This window comes from Penicillium oxalicum, chromosome II (genome assembly GCF_001723175.1).
Source record: "Penicillium oxalicum strain HP7-1 chromosome II, whole genome shotgun sequence".
NCBI lineage: Eukaryota > Fungi > Ascomycota > Eurotiomycetes > Eurotiales > Aspergillaceae > Penicillium > Penicillium oxalicum.
Window position 1 is genome coordinate 1,021,190 of NC_064651.1, and position 20,354 is coordinate 1,041,543.

General features: G+C 52.5%; 6 protein-coding genes across 6 annotated transcripts; 3 read left to right on the forward strand and 3 right to left on the reverse strand.

Annotated features, from left to right (window-relative positions):
* Positions 1 to 622: 622 nt before the first annotated feature.
* POX_b02245 (THP3) lies at positions 623 to 2,321 on the reverse strand (the record flags this gene model as incomplete). The annotated part of the gene is made up of 3 exons (XM_050111159.1): positions 623 to 836; positions 906 to 2,178; positions 2,246 to 2,321. The coding sequence occupies 3 exons, from the start codon at positions 2,319 to 2,321 to the stop codon at positions 623 to 625; spliced, it is 1,563 nt and encodes a 520-aa protein (XP_049971505.1).
* A 539-nt stretch (positions 2,322 to 2,860) lies between these two features.
* Positions 2,861 to 4,828, forward strand: POX_b02246 (uncharacterized protein; the record flags this gene model as incomplete). Its single annotated transcript, XM_050111160.1, has 3 exons — positions 2,861 to 2,961; positions 3,042 to 3,177; positions 3,239 to 4,828. The coding sequence occupies 3 exons, from the start codon at positions 2,861 to 2,863 to the stop codon at positions 4,826 to 4,828; spliced, it is 1,827 nt and encodes a 608-aa protein (XP_049971506.1).
* Positions 4,829 to 5,755: 927 nt separating this feature from the next.
* On the forward strand, positions 5,756 to 7,621 carry POX_b02247 (uncharacterized protein; the record flags this gene model as incomplete). The annotated part of the gene is made up of 2 exons (XM_050111161.1): positions 5,756 to 7,189; positions 7,256 to 7,621. The coding sequence occupies 2 exons, from the start codon at positions 5,756 to 5,758 to the stop codon at positions 7,619 to 7,621; spliced, it is 1,800 nt and encodes a 599-aa protein (XP_049971507.1).
* A 598-nt stretch (positions 7,622 to 8,219) lies between these two features.
* On the reverse strand, positions 8,220 to 10,003 carry POX_b02248 (uncharacterized protein; the record flags this gene model as incomplete). Its single annotated transcript, XM_050111162.1, has 4 exons — positions 8,220 to 9,167; positions 9,241 to 9,382; positions 9,447 to 9,741; positions 9,823 to 10,003. 4 exons carry the CDS (start codon positions 10,001 to 10,003, stop codon positions 8,220 to 8,222), a joined length of 1,566 nt encoding a protein of 521 aa, XP_049971508.1.
* Positions 10,004 to 13,451: 3,448 nt separating this feature from the next.
* On the reverse strand, positions 13,452 to 13,827 carry POX_b02249 (uncharacterized protein; the record flags this gene model as incomplete). Its single annotated transcript, XM_050111163.1, has 2 exons — positions 13,452 to 13,531; positions 13,602 to 13,827. The coding sequence occupies 2 exons, from the start codon at positions 13,825 to 13,827 to the stop codon at positions 13,452 to 13,454; spliced, it is 306 nt and encodes a 101-aa protein (XP_049971509.1).
* A 2,984-nt stretch (positions 13,828 to 16,811) lies between these two features.
* Positions 16,812 to 20,057, forward strand: POX_b02250 (uncharacterized protein; the record flags this gene model as incomplete). Its single annotated transcript, XM_050111164.1, has 1 exon — positions 16,812 to 20,057. One exon carries the CDS (start codon positions 16,812 to 16,814, stop codon positions 20,055 to 20,057), a length of 3,246 nt encoding a protein of 1,081 aa, XP_049971510.1.
* Positions 20,058 to 20,354: the final 297 nt, after the last annotated feature.

The window sequence follows — 20,354 nt, forward strand, 5'->3', positions numbered from 1 at the left end:
AAGTGAATTTTTTTTTCCATTGCAGGTAGATCCAAAAGGTATATACGCAGAGTAGGTGGAACTATGGCTACTGGGGCTGGAACTGTACCTCGACACCCAGCGTCGATCGAAAAAAAAACGCCCCCATTCGCAAACCCAACGCTCTTGCAAAAACAAAAAACAAAACCGATGGAAGGAAGCAGAGGCGGGAGGGTATTAGTATTTTGGCAGTCCATCGATTGCTCCAGATCCGTGCCGATCTGGATCGGATGCACACCGAGGTGTTGACATGATCCACAACGGGGAAACGTCATCATGCCAATTGCCAGGGTCAAGACCATGAGCAAGGCTTTTCAGAGTTCGGCAAACAGTGGAAGCATGCTGCTCTCAATCGACTGGAAAACAAGCCAAACGTGCAACGCCAAGGGAAGATGAATCCACAAACAACGCCCAACGCTGCCAGTTGCGAGAAAATGACAGAGCCAGAAAGCCTTGAGCTGACATGCAGTTGGTTCCGAATCAACTCAGCAGACCGTGGTCCTCGTTGTCACATCTCTAGATCTCAAAGAAAATGAAGAAGTAGATTCGGCCACTGGGAGGCTCTAAAATCCCGGAGCCACAGAAAGGTGGGGGACCAAGCCAACTAGATCTGACCTTTGATGTCAACAACGCGATGGGCCTCAGCTTTAGCGGCCTCGAACATGGGGCCAGCTTTGCTAGTCAACAGCCTCACGGTCCCCTCCTTCTCCTGGAAAACCTCTGCAGATGAGTGATCCAGAACAAAGCGTGCAGCCTGCTCATCCGACTCAAAGCCAAGCTCTTCGGTGATGAAACGGAGCTTGACATCCGGTTTGTACCTGACCAAATCAAATTAGCAAAGGCGAGAGCAAACGTGGGTAGCAGGTGGAAAGAGGCGGACAACTCACGCTCTACAGATTGAAGACAAAGCAGTCAACCGCTCTCGATCAACAAACATGTCCATAAGATATGCGCCCATGTTCGGGGTATCCAAGTAAAGCTGGAAGAAGCGGTGATAATTGCCGAGGGCAAGCGCGGAGCGAACATCAAGGGCGTGCTTCACAGCGCTCGACTTCTTGTCATCTGCGCTCACATCGGCTAGTGCATCGTTCATGGCGGTCCAATTCCGAGTGTAGATGAAATAGAGAATACGATAGGCCTTGAACTCCGTCGGATGTCCACCGAGCTTCTGCTCATATAGAACTCGAAGCTGGGTCTGACACTGATTATACTCACCGAGATCCCCCTTCTCCAAGGCAATTCGAGCGTGAATCTCGTACACAAGGACCGTGAATTCGTTACGGATATGCTGCACCGTCAGATCCTGGCGGAGGGACTTGAATTGATCGCAAATATAGGTGTAGTTGGCCTCTTGCTTCCACTTCTTCTTCAATAGATCCAAGGCCTTTTGAAGCACAGGTAACGGGCGGACAGTATCCGGATTGGGTGCCGAAGTCAGGCGGAAGTAATTCTTCTCCAGAGTCTGACAGCGTCCAACCACGGGTCCCTGATTTTGACCGGCACTGCGCGATAGAGGCGGATCCACTGGGGACGAAGTACCAGAGGGGCCGTAATTGACGCCAGCGCCTTCAAAGCGTCTGCGCCTCATCTCCAAATTAGCTCTTGACTTACTAGAATCATCCAGCGTCATTCGTGATTTCTTCTCTGTGGATGGGTGAGTAGTTCGGTCTTCAGATCGGTTGTGATGGTTAGTTTTTTTCCAAGGTGGCGAGTCGTCTCCGCGCTGCTGCTGACTGAAGTCGGTCGGTTTTCTCTTGCGATTGGGGTCATTGGAGGAGGTAAGTGGGCTGGCGCTTGCCCAAGTCGAAACAGCCGGGTTGGCCAACACTCTGTTACGGTCATTTTGAATCATGACCTGGGGCAGCGCTGTGCGCTCCCAGTCGATTATATGAAGCTTGTTGCGATCAGCCGCTTCCGTGATGACCTGACGCAATTTCTCTTGAATTTCGGCATGGCTGACGCTGGAGATCTGATTTTCGGGGGCAAAGCAGCGTTGCACGTAATGGCGCACGGCCGGGGGAAATTCGATTCGGGGCCGCGCCGGTTCTGCCGCTGTAGGCATGGTTGTTGGTACGGCGTGATTACCGGTGGATGGCGTTGATGCAGTCTTGTTTGGAGCGAGGCTACGACGTGCTTGAACCGGTATGTATGCAGGAGTTGCTGGCTGAGTGTGAGCAAGACCGAACCAAATGAGCGGGTGAAGCGAAGCAAAAGTACAAGTACTTACCAGAAGAATGATAAGCGGTAGGAGTCGAGGAGGGTGCAGCAGCGGTCGCGCGCCACGGGGGAACACTTGAGTTCATGCCGAAAGTCTAGAAGTACGGGGGTTTCTGGGGAAGGGATTTTTCTTGATGCAAAGGGGAAGTGAGGGAGAGCGAGAACGAGAGGGCCGACAGAGCAGGCGAGCGGGAGCCGCAGATCAGAACGATAAGAAACAGAGAGATGAGACTACGAAGAACACTGCAGTCCGAAGGCAACAGTCACTGGGTTCTAGCAAACTAGCCTCGAAAAGGGACTCGTCGTACTGATACCAAGGCTTGGGATAGATCAAATGAACCTCTCGGCGGATCGTGGGAAAAAAGTGGCACGTTGAGCGGTCAAGGCAAGTATCACGCGTGACCTCCCGCCCTGGAGCCTGCCCTTAGGCTCCCACCAGGCTCAAATCAGGCAGTCAACCAGCTCGCTTACGTGGACATCACTCACGGCGGCCGAATAAATGCACGGAGTTTCTATTTTTCCGGCGTATTCCCCCGGATTATCTCATGATCAGCGACGCCATGTTCGGTATGGAAGAGACAGACAGCGTCAAAGCGAGTGTCCTATCGTGTATGCTTCTTGCTAGATGTTTTTCAAGCCTTTGGATTTGACTACTGCATTGCGACCGCTATTGTTGCCTGACGAGACGCTTCTTTTTGTCCAGGACGCGGTGGGGTTGTACGAGGGGTAAAGTGCCCCCCCCACTCTACTTTGAATCCGCCGAGTTGATCTAATCTCCATTTACGTGACATCGGTGATGCGAGCAGGAAATACAAGATCCCTGACTTTCAAAATGGACACGCCTACTTGACCTCTCACCGGGTGTGCTATGTTTCTGCTGAAGAGCCACGTAAACATTCTGTCGGCATTGAACTGAAGGAAGTCGATCGTGTGGAATATCAGGTGAGTGTCCAGTCCCGTGTTGCCCAGATGAGTCTTCGGGGCTGGGTTGACCATATGTCAGGCGCGCTTCCTAAAATCATCGCCAAAAATCACGATATATCCTAAGCCCCAAAAAGGAAAGCTCGAAAACAAGAGGGACGCGACTGGCGCTGCCGCTGTGTCCACTCCTCAGTCCAGCCAGCTCAGTGTTCCACCGTCATCACCTCGACCCCAACTCATCGGCGCTCAGCCGCCCACCTCGCCCAAACCGGTGAACGCGACCTGGGTCTGCCCGATATGTTCCTTCTCCAATCCTGTGCCATCTAATTTCGACCCGGCCACAGCCACTGCAAATACCCCCCTGCCGCCATGTCTGGCATGCGGCATCAAACCACCACTGGCTACGGTGCTCAAGGCAGCGATCAGTGCCGCCACAAATCGGGAGTCTCCGGTACCCACTGCAGGTATCCCTGACACAGTGACACCTTCAACGTCACAAATAGATGGTTCCTTGAGCTCTTGGACCGCTGGTAAGGTAGAACCATGTCCTCGGTGTACCTTTGTAAATCATCCCTCTCTGGTTGAATGTGAGATTTGTGGTGCGTCACTGTCAACCGGAGGGGGTCTCTCTCAGGTTCACGGGATGAATCGCGTCGACTCACCGGCCCCGTTCTTTGCGCAGTCCCACATCGTCAACTCGGAAGTGACAGACAGCATTAAGTTGTCCTTTCGAAATGGCGGGGAGAAGACCTTCCATGAGAGGCTCAAGGGGGCGTTGGTACAGAGAACTTGGCTCTTACAGAACGCACCGCCAGTACCACCCCCTTCTAGCATGACTGCATCGTCCAAGAACGCAGCTGCTGACGCTGTAGAAAGTCAACAGCCTTCGGCGCCACGGAGTACGATGGTGGGCATTGCAGGCTTAGAGCGACGAGGACTGGAAACGCGCATGAACAATCAATTAGTGATCGGTAACGCGTTTGAAGACCTGGAGGCGTTGATGGCTTCTGCAAAACAAATCGTCGCTCTTGCCGAGACTCTGGCACGAGAATCCGGAATGAACAGTAATGGAGGGACTTCTACAGAAACCAATGCTGTTCTCTCCGAGTCCGTTGCAGCCTTAGGCATGGTCACTACGAAAGACATGCTAAGCTCTGGATCCGAGAATCTCTATCTTTCAGAGCTGTCCCGAGACCTAGCGGAGTACCTGACCGATGATCGCAAAGGCATCCTTCAGCGTGAGGGTGGCATCATGAGCCTGATCGATCTTTGGGCCGTGTTCAATCGGTCCCGGAACGGAGTGGAGCTCATTAGTCCCTCCGACTTTCAACGAGCGGCCGAATTGTGGGAGAAGCTCAAGCTTCCCGTACGCCTGCGACGATTTAAAAGCGGCCTCCTCGTGGTTCAGCGCTACGACTGGAGTGACGAGAAAACCATCCGTCAATTACAGGATTGGCTGGAAGAATTGCGCCGTTTACCGCCCGATGAATCTGTATCCTGGGATTGGTCGACGTTTGGTCGAGCTATCACAGCGCAGGAGACAGCTCAACGATTCAAATGGAGCGTTGGTGTAGCCTCTGAAGAGCTCGAAATGGCTGAGGATCGTGGAATTTTGTGTCGCGAAGAAGGCATCGAGGGATTACGGTTCTGGAGTAATTATCTGGTTTCATAGATGTGACCACGGAATGATGAGCCATTATGCGCATATAGAGGAGCGCAAATAGGTCTGTTGTCAAGCTCTCCAGTGATTGCACAGTGCTTGTGTATAGAATTTTGCCTGTCTCCCTATCAGCCACCAGGTCGCATTTCAGCATATCCACAACGGTGTTCTCACACATTACTTACTACCTGCCACGAAGGCAAGGCAACCTGGTCCTCGGTCGCCTCGTGACCTGCGGTTGGCTAAGACTCTTCGATGAGGCACCACAGCCCAAAAGGGGAATCAATGACGTCTCATTCGCCGATTCCAGCTGCCAAATGACAAGGTTATTGCGGGGAATCGGGGTAGTTTGCTTCTCTGATTGGCTGCATGAGCACCCCGGATCACCCTCCATCGGACCCACCCCGTCCGTCAGTCCCAGTGTAGGGAGGAGTGCCCTACTGTAGGTACCTCTAAAGTACTGTATCCTACTGTACCCTCGCAGCCAGTACATCCCCGCATCGGAGTGCTCTGGTCCATGAACCGCCGGCGGGATTGGGCGGCACCAGCGGGCATCGCATCTCAGCACCTTCGGGCGCCCTTCTTTAACCGGCCCTTCCCCCCTCTTTTTCTTCAACCTCTGGTCCTCTTCACCTGCAAAATTCCTCGCGGCTCGCTCAAAGCTGTGCACGAATACAGCCCGCTCGTTGGCTTGAAACCCTCTTACTATCCCCAACCTACCAGTCAATCCCACTATAGTACTAGATCCCCAGCTCGTGTGGCCTCGGCTTGACATGATCGTCAGTGTAGGAGAGTCTTCACTAGCAAGAGCTCTTCCTCTGGTACCTACAATCTTTATCCTCTCTCGGTGACCCAACCTTCTTCTGTCTCTATTTTTTCCATCGAGAAATATTGGAGATTTCGCTTTAAACGTTCAAAATCCAGCGTGCTCTGCTCATCATGAGTTTTACAATCGCCTCATCATCCGTTGCCTTGGTGGCGCCAGCGACAAGACTCCCCGCTCTGTCGCGACTTGCCACAAAGTATCCTCACTCTACTCGAAGCACTTGGCATTGTGCCCGAAGTCATCAAAACTTTCGGGACAGAATAGAACGCGCAGCACGATCTATAGACACATACCAGCGCCATCATGAGGCTAAGGTTCGCTCTGCAATCGAGTCCAGTTGGCCTACCACAGCTTCCCGGTACCCTCAGAGGACTGGCCAATGGACAACGCAGTGGATGCAGTCTCAGTTTTCCGAGCTCGCTGGTCGAGAGAAAACTTACTGGGATGCAGAACTTGAGGAGATGAATCAGCGCATGGCCAAGCTCAAAAACTTGGTTGCTAGAGATCCTTACGAATTGCTCTTTGGCGATCGAGCGTTCTTTTCCCATTACGACCAGCCGGATATAGCGACCAACCAGGAATCCACGGAACCTTCAAAGTCCACCTTTCATTCTCAGGGCAAAGATACCAAAAGAGCCTCCAGCCAATTCCCCCCGTCACCATCTGCCCGCGGCAGCCTGGTGTATGATCCAATCAGTGGACGAATGACCTCTATCGCACATGCGCCCCAGAGTGCCGAGGCCATGTCTGCCGCCGCAAGTCAAAGCACTCAAACCGAGCATTCCCCACGCCACGAACTCGATGTTCAACCTGAAAGTCAGCTTGAGGCAAGATTAGTCGCTGAGGCAACTCGCGCCCAGCTTTCCGATCCAGTTATCGAATGTGCACCAGGCAGCGAACTGGAGGCACTTTTCACGAGCTCGCCGGCTCAAGTCGAAGCGACTCATTACACTCCGGCCACAGCTACATCTGAAGCTACAGTTATCAGAACCCACGATGTGGTCGACACTACCCCGAAAAAAGAGACAAGCCTTTCTTCTGAGGCTCGTACGAGCGAGAACCGCGACGCTAGCGACGAGAGCCTTGCCACCAAATTTCAAGAAGACCCAATCTATGAAGTTCTGCAAAACCACCAAAGTTTCGGATCAGAAGTCCTGCCTAATGAAGCCACCTACCGCATCCTGGCTTACGACTCCGGCTCTGGAAAAGTCACATCCACCGAAGCTGATACTTTCTTCGGAGCAAGGGAGACTGCTCAAACTCACGAGATTCTTTCACGCCTACACAACCCCGCTAGATTTGTGCGCTACTTCGGGAAAATGCAAGAAGATGGGTACGAGATCGCGACTGGTGGTGGTGACATCTTGGTCTTCAAGCGCGTTCCCAGGAGTCCCTCAAAACATCCGGTCCCAGCTCCCGTAGCTGGCTCTGAGGTGTCGATCCCTGAAGAAATCCAGGACGACTTGAAGAACTACCAAGTCTCAGAGACTGCCTTTGACACCACCCGCTACGTCCACCACTACGACGCCCTGTCTCCCACCAACAAGGTGAGTAGGCAGTGAGACTGTCTATTCCCGGGCCTCCATCCCTCCGTCCCTAACTGGTCGACTTAGCCATCGACATTCGGACCGACAGCTCCCACTTCACAACCCAATTCAATATCCCAGAGAGAACAAACCAAGGCCCCTGTTATCTCCTCATCCTCACATACAAAGCCGGATTCAAATCATCGATCAACACAACCATCCTCGGAACCAACTTCCTCCTCCACTATCATATCCCCGGACCAAAAATCCCATTCAAGGACCAAATCCACTTTTCGCAGGATTCTTCGCAGGATGGTTTTGACTGGCACCATCACAGCTGCATCCTGTTATGCTCTGGGTGTACTGGTGGAATACTTTCGGACTGGCGGAATTGATGGACGCGGAGCGGATGCGTTCACGACCTTTGAGTCGGAGAGGCGACATGGGTCATAGAGTGGTGTGTGATTGAGAGAAGCTTTCATATTTTGAAAATTTTCTTCTTTTTTTGGCATTTCGGGATTTTTGATCGATCTTGGTCCATGCTAGGGGTCAAGGAGCAATGGAGAGACTGGGTGTTGGGTGCTTCTACACATTTTCTCTCCGTCCTGTGGTGATTTCCTTCCGGCTTGTTTTCCGTCTTCTGTTGTTTGGGATTTCTTTTCGTCATTCGCTCGGTGTTGGTCCGGTATACCATATTTTTGCTGTAATTTTTATTCATCTGACAAGAAAGATGTATCTTGAAAGACCCTGAAGTAAAGATATCAAATTTCATTGTTCTGTCCTCAAAACCAGTTCTCTGTATTCAAGCTAGGGACAGGGTTCTTGTGTACCAAGCTAATCAGCGTTCACACTTCAAAGGCATGCTAACCACGCACTGCATCTGCACCCAATACACCCATTAGATGGAGCATTATAGATTTTCCCCGCGGCAAGCCCGTGCAAGCTTTGTCCCCACAGTCCCGCTGTTCCGTTGAAACTGCCCATTCTGATTCTTTATATGCGCATTCATCATTGGGCTTCTGACCAATGCTCTCCCTCGTCTCACCTCGAATCAGGCTGGCTTGTCTCTTGGTGAGCTCTTGTTCAGCTTTTTTCCAATGCCTTGTGATCTACTGAACCAAGACCGAGAAGATTGCTGAGCGGTCTCTTGTGAGTCTGGGCTCCTCTTGGATCGAATGCCACCCTTTCCTGCCTTATGTCGCAGCATCTTGAGCTGCCTCGAAAGCTCGCTGGGAAAAGTCTCAGGCGCAGACCGCTCAACCGGCAGGGGCTTGGCCTTTGGACTGACAGCACTTGCAGGTTTCTGACTCTTAGGAACAGTCTCAATCTCTTCCTCCTCCTCATCAGCATCATGTAATTCTGGGTTCATTCCAAACTCAAGGGGCTCTTTAAAGGCTCTCATAATGGCACCACAGCGCGCAGAACCACTCTGTAGATAGTGGTGCAGTGCAAGAAGCACTTTGAGAGCAGCCATGAAGTCATCCTTCTTCCAGAGATCATACTCCCGTGTGGAAACAACCCGAAAAGAGCGAATGTCAGCCTCGCTCTCAAGCTTCCGTTTGCTCGCCTCGTAGCGTTGTAACACACGCTTGATGTTTTCTGCCGTGTAGAACCGCGTGCTACTGCTTGAGGAAGGGCGAGCTTTGGGGCTACGAGATTTCTCAGGCTGCGGCTTCTTGCTCTCATGGTGGAGGGTGGGTGCAGCGGTTGATGAAGAAGATGACTGCCGAGGAGATGGCTCGGTTAAAATCTTCGTTGGGGATTTTTTATCTGCTGGGTTCGGCAGTTCACGCCCGCACCAAATGCTGGATAATTTATAACCAGGGAAATAGGCACGCATGAGATGAAGCCTTGAGCCATGAAGGCCAAGTAGAAACATCTCTTGGTCCGGGATCTTGTCACCTGGAACTGGGAGAGGCTTCGTGTGTCGTAACAGTTGGCCAAGAATGACCTTGAATCTGTCCGAGAGGGCGGTTTCCATGGGCTCTTCGTACTTTGTCTGTAAATATTATGTCAATACTTTTTGTTGCTTGGGATGAAGGCACAAGCGAGATGGAACAAAAAGGACTCACGACACAGAACGGAAGGATTGGGACTGGAGACCGACTGCCAGGGCCCGATTCTAGAGCGAGCATACCGTCTGTCTCCGGCCCATCTCGGTGCTTCTCGCGATACCCTGTCAGATAGGAGAGGCTACATTGGGTGAGACGAGGTCTGAGAACAAGACTCGAGAATTAGCACCTTGAAGTGACTCATGGGCATTTCGATCATGTAGTACCTCAATGTCAAGGGGGGTATCTCCCCATTCTTTGCCGTGAGGCACATCATCTCCCGGATATCTTGCAGAAGGTTGAAGAGCACACTAGCCTGTGCTTCACAGTCTCCTTCAGCCATCTCAGAAAAACATTGTTCAACGCCCCCTTCCCATAGACCCAGGCTGACTGACGGCACGTGTTGCAGCCATCGAAACACTTCACGGTAGCGAACATTCATAATAGGCCACTGACAGATGTTCATCGCCTTGGGGTTACTGACATCTCCACTGAAGGGCCAGGGCAGGCGGTGACAAATTTCTAATGGTTAAAAAGGTCAGTCAACTTTCAGTTCCAAATGACTTTTCTGATTGCAAAGAAATTGCAAGCTCCAGGGCTCACCCGAATCCTGAGCCATCTCAAGAAAACGAGACGGAATCAGTTCTTCTTCCGGTTGGTCGAAGAAGAACTGTGCTTTGATCCCGCCAACATCAACCTCATGCGGCTCCCCCTCCTCCTCATCGTCGGCATCGATGTCGAGTGAGTAGGGATAGGCCTTGTCTTTTTCCTTGAAGGAAATCATCTTGGCAGGCGCGCAGGAAATGAAGCAAACCCTTGAAAGAAATGAAAAAAGGGAGCAAAAGCAAACGAAGCGTCGTGGAAGTGGCGTCGGTCAAGAGTCAGGACTTGGGAAACGCGCCAGGTGAGAGATACGGTGAACAGAGAGTCTGGGGGGAGAATTGAAGAGAGATCGCGTCTGTGTGTATGATGATTCATATGTGGAAGGAACGATCTCATGGAATCAAACAGAAATGAAGACTTCTCAAAGCCGATCCCGATTAGGAAAGCCCGATAACAGAGAGCCCATAAACTTTGAGATATTCCATGGGCTCACTCAGCCCGACACTGCTTGGGTCCTGAATGATCATGAGATTGTGACTTTGATTCTGTTCAAAATAGGTCTAGATGAATCTCGCCCAAATCAGTCCTTACCTGCGTCTTTTGGGTCGGTAGAAGACGCGCTATATGGATAGAGGGAACACTCTTGTCACTACAACTCGGGATCTGCAGCTCCTGTCATCATTGAACATGACGACTCGACATAGACATGACGTGTTAAGAGTCATCGACAGATTTCAAATTTACGTTAGTTACTGTAGGTTCGATAAGAAATGGTAATATTGCAAAGAGCATCGGAGAGGCCTCTGGCGAGATGCAAGTTATGACAGCAGTCAGGTCTGATTATGGTCTGAGTACGGTTTTCGCTTTCTTCCATTACAGAGTGAACAAACATCATGATATTTTGATCGAACCTTCAGAGATCTGTCACTTTTGAATCCTCAACCCCAGCTTGTCGCAGTCTTTGAAACTGGCTGTATCTAACAATTCACTCTTGGTGCCACACACAGCTCGTGCCCTTATCACAATATTGAATTTTGGTGCTAGTCACTCTGTTTGCGTCGGGCATTTAGACTACAGCGTGCACATTAAACATTCATGAAGAGGGCATTGAGACGTTCCTATGTAGGTATACCTATCTTCGCTTAAGCCAGGGAATACTACTAGGTGAATAACTATCATAGAGCTTACTTAGTATGAGGAAGAGAATTTTCTGACTTTGAATATCTTGTGTCAATCTGGAGATACATCATTAGCTTAATCCGTCCGCTTCTTTTGAAACGTTTTCTTGACACCTGTTGCAGTTTTTCCCTGATTCGGTCTTTTTCTTAAAAATAGAATAATATTTAACATAAAGGTGTGAACCATCGCTCTAAACCAGTACTCGCACGACAAGGTCTACGAACGCGTTCGTCACTCCTTGTGGTAAAGGCCCGACATTATTACTCAAGATCAAGTTCTAGCATAGGCAGGACTAGAAGGACATATCCGAGTACTCAATCAATTTTTTGCAAAGCTTCCAACTTGTGAGTGTAGAATGAAAGCTCTGTTTGCTTCTTTCTCTGTGCTACTAGTCAGAGTATACTAGGCTAGCAGGATACAGCCCTCTATTCACAAGTGACAACCCCACAGACCAATCTCATAAATCATAAATTCACGTGATCTGCCCTGCGCCGTCACGCGTCTGGGAATACATCAAATTCCCTCGCCTTTTAATGCTAATACAGGTTGGGTATATTCTCTTTATTTTTCAATGTTTGCCCGGGACTCTCATTCCACGCCTCTTGGAAACATGTTGCATCAGCTATCTGTGTAATTTTTGTGTGTGTTGTGGGCACTACATGGATATGCCTGCCTACTAAAAAATCAAAGCATTTTGCTACGCATATAATTTTTTACAACTTAGGTACTGGCAATTCGGCCCGGAGGTACCTTCAAGGTACCTGCTTTTTGCGAACCACCTATTCATTTCTTTGATGATCCGTCTATTCTATCAACAGTCACCACTCAGTAGTTATATATCCTAACGATCAACCTTGTCGATTTGAACAGAGTCAGGTTCAGTATTCAGGTATGGCCTTTGTATGTATAAGAAAAAGGGTACCCAATGAAGACCCTGCATGCCTACATAAAAGATGTCTCGTGCATAGGTACACATAGTGAATAACCCCACGGCCAGAGCGACAGCCCTGTCAGTTGGATACGTACGCGAATGCAGTGGAGTCGACAACGTCGACCTTCTTTCCCCTTGAGCGGTTGTCTGCACATCAATTGCACGTCCAGAGTCCAGACTACGTCCGGCCCAACCGGTGGGCTCCACCTTCATTTGCTTTTCTGTTGCGTCCCTAGGGAATTACATCACATGACCTGTTGTGACGAGTCTCTTCCGGCGGAATAATAATGTTCCCCCTCTAGTGTTTGCAATTCGCAATCCGCAGTCGCACACACGTACAGTGGACGGGCACACCACCCATGGTACAGTACATGATATAGAAACTTACAATACAGGAATCCCGTCTTTCAAAGTCTGAAACTTACCAAGGTGACCGAGGAGTGGGGCACTTTGTACCTCGCAAGTCAGGAACAGGACTAGTGTTGACTCGGTATCCATGGTAGCGCATCCCCTATCAGGGTTGGTTGTTACAGCCAGGAGCGGGAACCACACCTATTTATGTACCTATATGTGATTGTGCACAAGATACGAGTACCTGAGTGGTAGGAGAATGAGACTGATACATGATACTCGAGGCAGTGGATTCGAGTCCGGGAGTATAGTCAAACTTTCGAGTGTCGGGAAGGGCGGGGGGAGGGGAGCTGTTACAAGACTCGATGCAGGGAGCAGGAATTGAGCGATGCGCTGCGGTCCAAAATTTAGGGCTGAATTGATTCCAAGATCTATCATCGAGCTGTGTTATCCACAGTGCTCGGAATAGAGCGTCAAGTGGATGGGGAGTGGGTGGATCAGCAATTGGGTGCTCAACTATAATGGCCTGATAAACACACTCAAAGAGTAAAACATGTACCATCACGAATAGAAAGGTCTCTTCAGTGCCAGGAATGCAAAGAAGCTTTGAGAGAAAGAAGTCACGCTGGACGGCGAAAAGCACCGTACTGCATGGTAGAGTCGATCGTACCGTCCCGAATCCCATCTTCAAGGCTGATAGATCCTCCAGTTGCAGTGCCCCGAGAACCACCAACTGCCCTTTCACGAGCCGGGCTTCTCTCCATCTGGGTAGGCCTCTATAGAGAGCAACACCATTTGTCACTCACACATCGCTTCCCCATACAATACCAAATCACAACAATCACTCCATCCACCACTCCTAGAAATAGATCTCGGCACAGGAAACTGGAATCAGCGGCGGGTACACCTCCCCCAGCTCCCTAGCGTGCCCCCCTTCGGAAGTTTCACCATCCAAGTCCATCGACGGGCCGTGCGAGCAATCTCAAACACAAAGGGTCTTTCCGTCCCACTCAGGAGTCAGAACCAGGTACAATGACTTGGCCCAGAGTTCAAAAGTCAGCACACAAGCTGGACCATTTCACCCTCTCTCTCTCTCTCTCTCTCGGCAGTTCCCTGCCAAGGACAGTGGGACTGCCTTATTTTCGAGTATGCCAGATCATGACGGTGGTTACTGCAATCGATCCTTAACTTCTTCACCAGCCTCAAACAACTCCGGAATGCGGGTAGTCGGGTGAAAGGATAACCTGTCTACCCGCAAGGGTGTTCAAGGAGACAAGGTGCCTTGACGGGGGAAAGATGCGATGAGGAGATTGCCGACTAATTCCCTTCATTCCGATCGGGTACTGGAATCTTCGTTCACACGTGGACGTGAGATTGTACGGAAATTGAATGGATCTGTGGAAGGGAGTCTCTTTTTGCGATTGATCATTCCTCGTGGTGGTTTGAAAGGCCACTTTTGAAGGTTCTTTTTTTCTTTTTCGGTCTAGCGACGTACCAGACGTCCTGTACACCGGATCGTTGGGATTTGCTAGCCCTATGTACATGTTGCCGAGTAACAGGTAGCACGACCAGTTGATCAATACCGTCCACACAAATGGAGTGGACAGTGTCGGTCTGTTGGGATAGTCTAGGAGAGCAGTAGTAGTCTATGTGTACAGCGCATAGAGTTCATAGACTACTGTCAAGACCCAAAGCACATTCCCCCTTGCTGGAACCGTTGGGTATCCGTGCTACTCCAGTTCACAAGCTCAGGGCGACGGTACTTTGCTCGTGGCAGAGTCAGACGTCAATCGAAGCACTCAGAAACCGACCGACGTTTAACCAGGCACAGCCCACTCCCGATTATCTACTCCCTATAGCACATCCGCAGCTTTGCATACCGCAGCTAGTCCGCCCCCAAATCGCGACGGACCTTGACCAAAAGCAGCACAAGCCAGCCTGTGGTCAGGACTAGCTGGCAGGGCCAAAGTACATCGATTAGGAGAGCCCACCCCCCCCCCCCCCCCCCCCCGATTAAAGGGGCGGCCCAGGAAATAAAGGGAAATTTACCCAGCCGCTAGCTACCAGTAGCCGGCCATCGGCAGTATACAGCGCCTGCACGGAAAGATCGAGGTACATATACACAGACAGCCAGACCCTTCCTGCAATGAATTGCAGATGGATGGTGCCGAACAAAGTAAATGGACATGTGTTTCGTACTTGGAGCGAACTTCCGACGGACTGGGACAGGACGGCGAGACGTAGTCTTTAGCACAGCGCGGGTGTTGATCGCTGCCTGAGCTGCGCATCGAGCGCGCCGAGGGCGCTCACTAGAGCTCGGGTTCGGAGTGGATGCGGTTTAGCGTAGACTGGCCTCATGCACTTTGAGATTATTTTTACATGCAGGTGGGTCCTGGCTGGTACCAATGGTGGGTGAAATTTCCCTTTCCATGTGTATTGTGTGTAACGCCGTGTATCGATCGTCGACGGGAAGGATCCATGGATGAGTCCAGGCGCATATGGCCACGCACCTTGGTGGAAAAATCCTCCGCAGAAGAGACAGTTGGGTCCTCTGGGACTGGTACTGTGGTTGTACACCGGGCGAGATTCCCTGATCGATTGGGTTGTAATGCCGTGTGTGATGGAAGCCGGTAAAGTATCACTGCGTCGGTCATGATGAATGAATAGATTGCCAGGTAGAAAAGCCAGAGAGCGGATGCTCGATATTGTGGAATCCATCGGTCTGTTGGATCATTCATCGGCCAGAAAATGATCTGTCATCTCAAAGCTCCCCGACATGGAGCTCCAAGGACTAAACGCTCCTCGTTCCTGGAAGTCACTGTAGTGATGTAGCAAAGACTCATGAGTAGTTTCTATGTAACGGCCTCGCATCAGAGCTGTTACCTACTACGGTCTGGTAGATTGCCAGGGGGGGGGGGGGGGGGGGGGGCTTTCCACAGGCGGCGGGGGTCAATTGACTGGTCCGATGAGATTGGAGACCGAGCAGGCAAGACGTAGATTGAAAGGAGGAATTTGATATCAGAACCTACCTTGATATGCATCCATCGAGATTAGGACGACTGAGCGATCACTTTTCCGCATCCAATGATCCATGGGACATTTTCCAGTGCCAACTCGGCTTCGATACACGCCCCTCTCCATTCGTGGTTCGAATAATCCGTGAACATCTCCTTGTCTCGTATACATACGAAATTCTGATCAGACCAACTATTGTGGAGTAAGCGAGGCATGACTTCACATGGATGATCATGCTAGTCTATCAATCAATCACATGGTGCTCCTGTACTATACTGTACAATGTACAGTGTACATGGCTACGTGCACTCGCTTGACATCTTTGACAGACGGGTCGACAGTGCGTGGCTGTTAGCCCAGCCAATTTCCCACACGCCGCTGGGAGCAAATTGGCCCAATTTACCCCTGGCGGGCTGACGGACGGGCTGGTCGTCGGGGGCGAGTCAGAGCGAGGCCAGGGCGCCACAGCGGCCGGACAGGCGTACGACGGTGGAGCCTCTCCACCAACCAGGAACCGGCACTCTGTCCACAGAAGCCCAGAAGACTGGCAACCCGCTGGTGTATGACCATTGCCTATCTCGGTAGTCTGCTGGCCCTTTGACTTTTCATCTGTGATTTACCGTCAGATTACACCCGCCTTTGACACTTGAGAAGACCGTCTCCACGGTCGATTCAGGTCCATTCCGACGTTCCCACACGTGTTCCCACTCTCCCCCCGATTCCCCCATTTCTTTCGTTTGCCTCCAAGTGCTGACGCCCCCTACTCCTCCGGCACATGGTCCATCTTTAATCTCTACGCCTCTCCTTCATCGTCACTTACCCTATTCACTCTTTTCTATCTCGTGCTTGCGTATGCTTTACTTTTGAATCCACCGTCCCCGATTTGGCGCCCTTGAGGACCTGGGAATCTCCCCCCCTCTCTCTCCGTCCTGTCAATCTTTTCCCCTTGCTTCTATCGTCCCGGTCGCGCCTGAATGAGACGAGCCGCCATCTCGAGATCTCCCTCTCGCCGGCTTCTTTGATCGTGTTGTACCGTTGCCCGGTCATTTGTGTCTCGTTCGCCTCGACTCGAAGGCTGTCGCTCACTCCCTTACAGCTTCCACAAGCTCATCGTCACTCTTTTTGGTTCTGCATCTTTCCTCGGGCCGTTTCAGATTCATCATCGAAACTCCCCTTGTCCGCTCATTTTTTTGACCCTATTCATCGTGCTTGACAACGCCTTTTTGTTGTCTCACCTGTGTTGGGTTGCCTAGACGCCCCCGGAGTGCTGGCGAGACTGTTGCGATTGCATCCCAACATCTCTCCTACTAATCTGTGGCCAAGCGTCGATATCTCAACCCCCGTTGTGGTGCCTGTGTACACCACAAATTCTCGACAAGCTTTCTTGCGTGTATCAACACTCTGATCCTTCTGCGTTGAAGGTCGCACCGACGAGTCCTGTCCGCATTCGTCCTGGACCTTGCACTGTTGTGACGTCCAACTTTTCCCGCTCTCTCACACGACGTCATTCAGAATGCGCACCAACGCCCTCTCTCTCCTCACGGCCGTCGCCGTCGGAGGATTCGACCTAGCCACGGCCGAACATGTGGAACGACCTCGTTATATGGCTCGTGAGGTGAAACGCTTCGTGAGGAATGGTCAATTGCAGGGTCGTGGCCTCGCCAATCCATGGAGTTCTATCTGGGACAGCATCCAGGATGGAACCTTCGGCCAGCCCACCACCACCAGCATTCCTCTTGCGCCAGCCCCCACTGAGCCCCCCCATCAGATCGTGGTGGTTGTCTCGGTCGATGCCGATGGGAATGTGCATACAATCACCACCTCGACGGAGTTCTTGACTGCTGCGCCGGCCACAGCAACCACATCCACCATCACACAAGCCCAGCCAACTTCCGTTCAGGCGGCCGCCGTCCCGGAGACAGACGTGGCCAATTCGAGCAATCCCCCGATGCCCACCTCGGTCATTCCGTCGACATCATCAACATCGTCGGTCAACCCTGTGATCGCCGCGGTCGGCGCAGTTTCCTCCACTCTGCCAGACCTCGGGGTTTCCAGCACTCTCGCGACAAGTAGCACCCTCCCCGCCTTCACCAGCAGTGCTGCCCCAGAATCGCAAGCTCCTGTGCCTACGACCACTATCGAAGCTCCCAGCATCATGACGACAAGCTCGCCTGTGCCAGTATCCTCGGCTGCCTCGACGAGTTCAGCTGCCCCCATCACGACCGCCGACCCTCTTCTTGGCGTCATCTCCAGTCTCTTTGGAGGCACAAGCAGCAGTAGTACCAGCATCAGCACCAGCACCACTAGCACCCCGGCTCCCGAATCCAAGGCCCCTAACACGGTGATCAACAGCTCGACGCTGCCAACTTCGACCGCCGAACCTCTTCTGGGTGTCATTTCCGATATGCTGGGGGGCAGCACTACTGTTCCCAGCTCGACCGCCCCAGCCACCACTGCTGAGCCCATTCTTAATGGATTCATCTCCGACCTTGTGGGTAGCAGTAGCAGCACCGCCGCCCCGACCACCACCAGCAGCGTCAGCGCTTCCGCCTCTGAATCTAATGCTCCAGTTTCCACTGCCGCCAGTGAGGCGTCCCGGCTGATGACCAGCAGCGCTTCTGCCCCGAGCAGCACGGCGGTGCCCAGCACGACATCGGAGGCCCTGTTGGGTGGTCTCATTCCCAACCTCTTCGGCAGCAGTACTACTGCTTTGACCACCGCTGCCCCTACGACGGATTTGGTCGGCAGCGCTAGCATCTCCGCGTCGGACGTTGTTTCCACCAGCGCCGTTGCCAGTAGCGAAACTTCTAAACTGATGACCAGCAGCTCGGCTGCCCCAAGTACTACCGCCGAGCCTCTCATTGGTGGTATCGTCTCCAACCTCCTGGGTACCAGCAGTGTCAGCACTGTGACGCCGGACGTGCTTGCCACCAGTTCCATTGCCACGAGCGAAACTCCTCGGTTGATGACCAGCAGCTCGGTTGCCCCAAGTACTACCGCTGAGCCTCTCGTGGGTGGTATTATCTCCAACCTCCTGGGTAACAGCAGCGTCAGCACTTCTGCCCTGGATTCCAAGACTCCAAGCGCGACTATCACCGGCGAGGCCATCAACACGCCGACCAGTGCTTCGGCCGTCCCGACGACCACCAGCGACTCCCTTCTTGGACTCATTCCCGGGTTGCTGGGATCTACGAGCAGCGCCACTGCGAGCGTCCCCGCCACTGACCTTCCAAACTCGGGATCCGTGATTCAGACACTGTCGGCTATTCCTACGCCCACCGGTATTCCGACCACCACCAGTGGTCTACTCGGCAGCGTCGGTGTTTCTATTCCCCTGCTTGAAACCACAACCAGTATCCCTGAGCTCTCGTCGACAATTCCTGTGAGCGTCCCTACAGGCTCCTCTTCAGCGATCCCAGCCACCACTGGTGAGCCGTTGAGCTCAGTCATTGGCAGTCTTACCAGTGCCGTGGGATCCATCCTTCCCAATGCTACTGAGACATCTGCCCTGCCCTCTAGCACGAGCACCGAAACTGGCATCGGCGCGATTCCTACCCCTGGCGCTGGCACTACTTCCGTGTCGACCACTGGCCTGCCTCACACTTCGATTCCCCTGATCAGCTCTGCGACGGCGTCGAGCGGTACTTCTCTGCCCACCTCTCTGCCCACTTCTTCGCTCGTGGTCCCTACTCCTCACGTACCTGTCACCAGCTCCGGTTCCACTTCACTCTCAACTCCCAGTGCCACTTCCGAGGCTGTGACGTCCACGCCCTCTGAGACGCCCACGACCGCCACTACCAAAGCCTCCGAACCATCGACTACCCAGACTTACCCGGCGCAGACTTCGGTGGAGCCCACCACCAGCAACACTCAGAATTGGATCCCCTCCACGATTCTGGTGCTGCCAACCACCACCGCAGCTGGGAGCACGAGCACGGGAACTCAGAGCACTGCTCAAGCTCAGCCAACCACCTTGCCAGGCTCTATCACCCCCTCCGAGGGGGTCACAGAGGCTCCTTCCGACTCGGTTTTGCTTCAGCTTGGGTTCGACAAGCACCTTCCTTGGACCTTCGTTGCCACGACTCCTTTGTCGTCTTCGCAGATCTTTGAGTACATTCCCCAGGCGCTGAAGAATGCTCTCCCCACGGTGAACTCCACGATGTGGGCTCTTGAGCCTTACTATTCGTGGCAGACCACCGGATACAACGCCACTCTTGCTATCTTCTACTTGCCACGGGAATACGTCCAGGCTCTGGCGGACCTGAAGCGGAACCCCATCTCGGCTCTTTACCGCAACGCCGATGACTCCGTCACCACGCTCATGTCCATGATCGACCCGTCGATTCCTCTCGAGTTCACTGGCAACTTCCCTGCCTCGAGCGGTGTTTCTTCCTCGGACCCTGCCAGCACTGGTGGTGGCGACGGTGGGAGCAGCGAGGGTGGCAGTGGTAATGGTGGCAATGTCGATGGATCTGGCAACTCCGCCAAGGCCAAGGCCAGCTCTGTAGGCATTGGTGTTGGTGTGGTTGCCGGTGCCGCAGCCTACGGTGCCGGTATGTTCTGGGTTGCCCGTCGGTACCGCAAGAGAAAGCAGTTGCACAAGCGCTCCAGCTCCACCGTGGAACAGATGAGTCAGGGTATCGGCGCTGGGTCCCTCTTTGGCGCCGGTGGTCGTATGTCTGGTAGTCAGCGCACCGCTCGTTCTGGACAGGTGATCAGCGCGCCAGTTATGGCCGAGAACTCCCTGGGCTGGAACTAGACGGTCTCTGTTATGTTCTTCCGAAGTAGACCAGTCATCCTGGGCTACTTCTCACCCTCACCACTTATATCTCAAATCCCTCTTTCGACTCCTCCCCTTGGGTGTTTTCATCGCTTGTACTCGGATCAAATTTCTCTTCCGGTCACTTCCTGACACGTCGCCGCACGGCTCGACGGGGCTTTAGAGCTCCCCTATCTTGGGACTTCCATCGCTATTCAGGACCGGCCCACGAGTGCATTCGACAAAATCTAGCGGAGAAACTGCACAAAACTCTTTTCCTTTCATGTTCATCGTCTC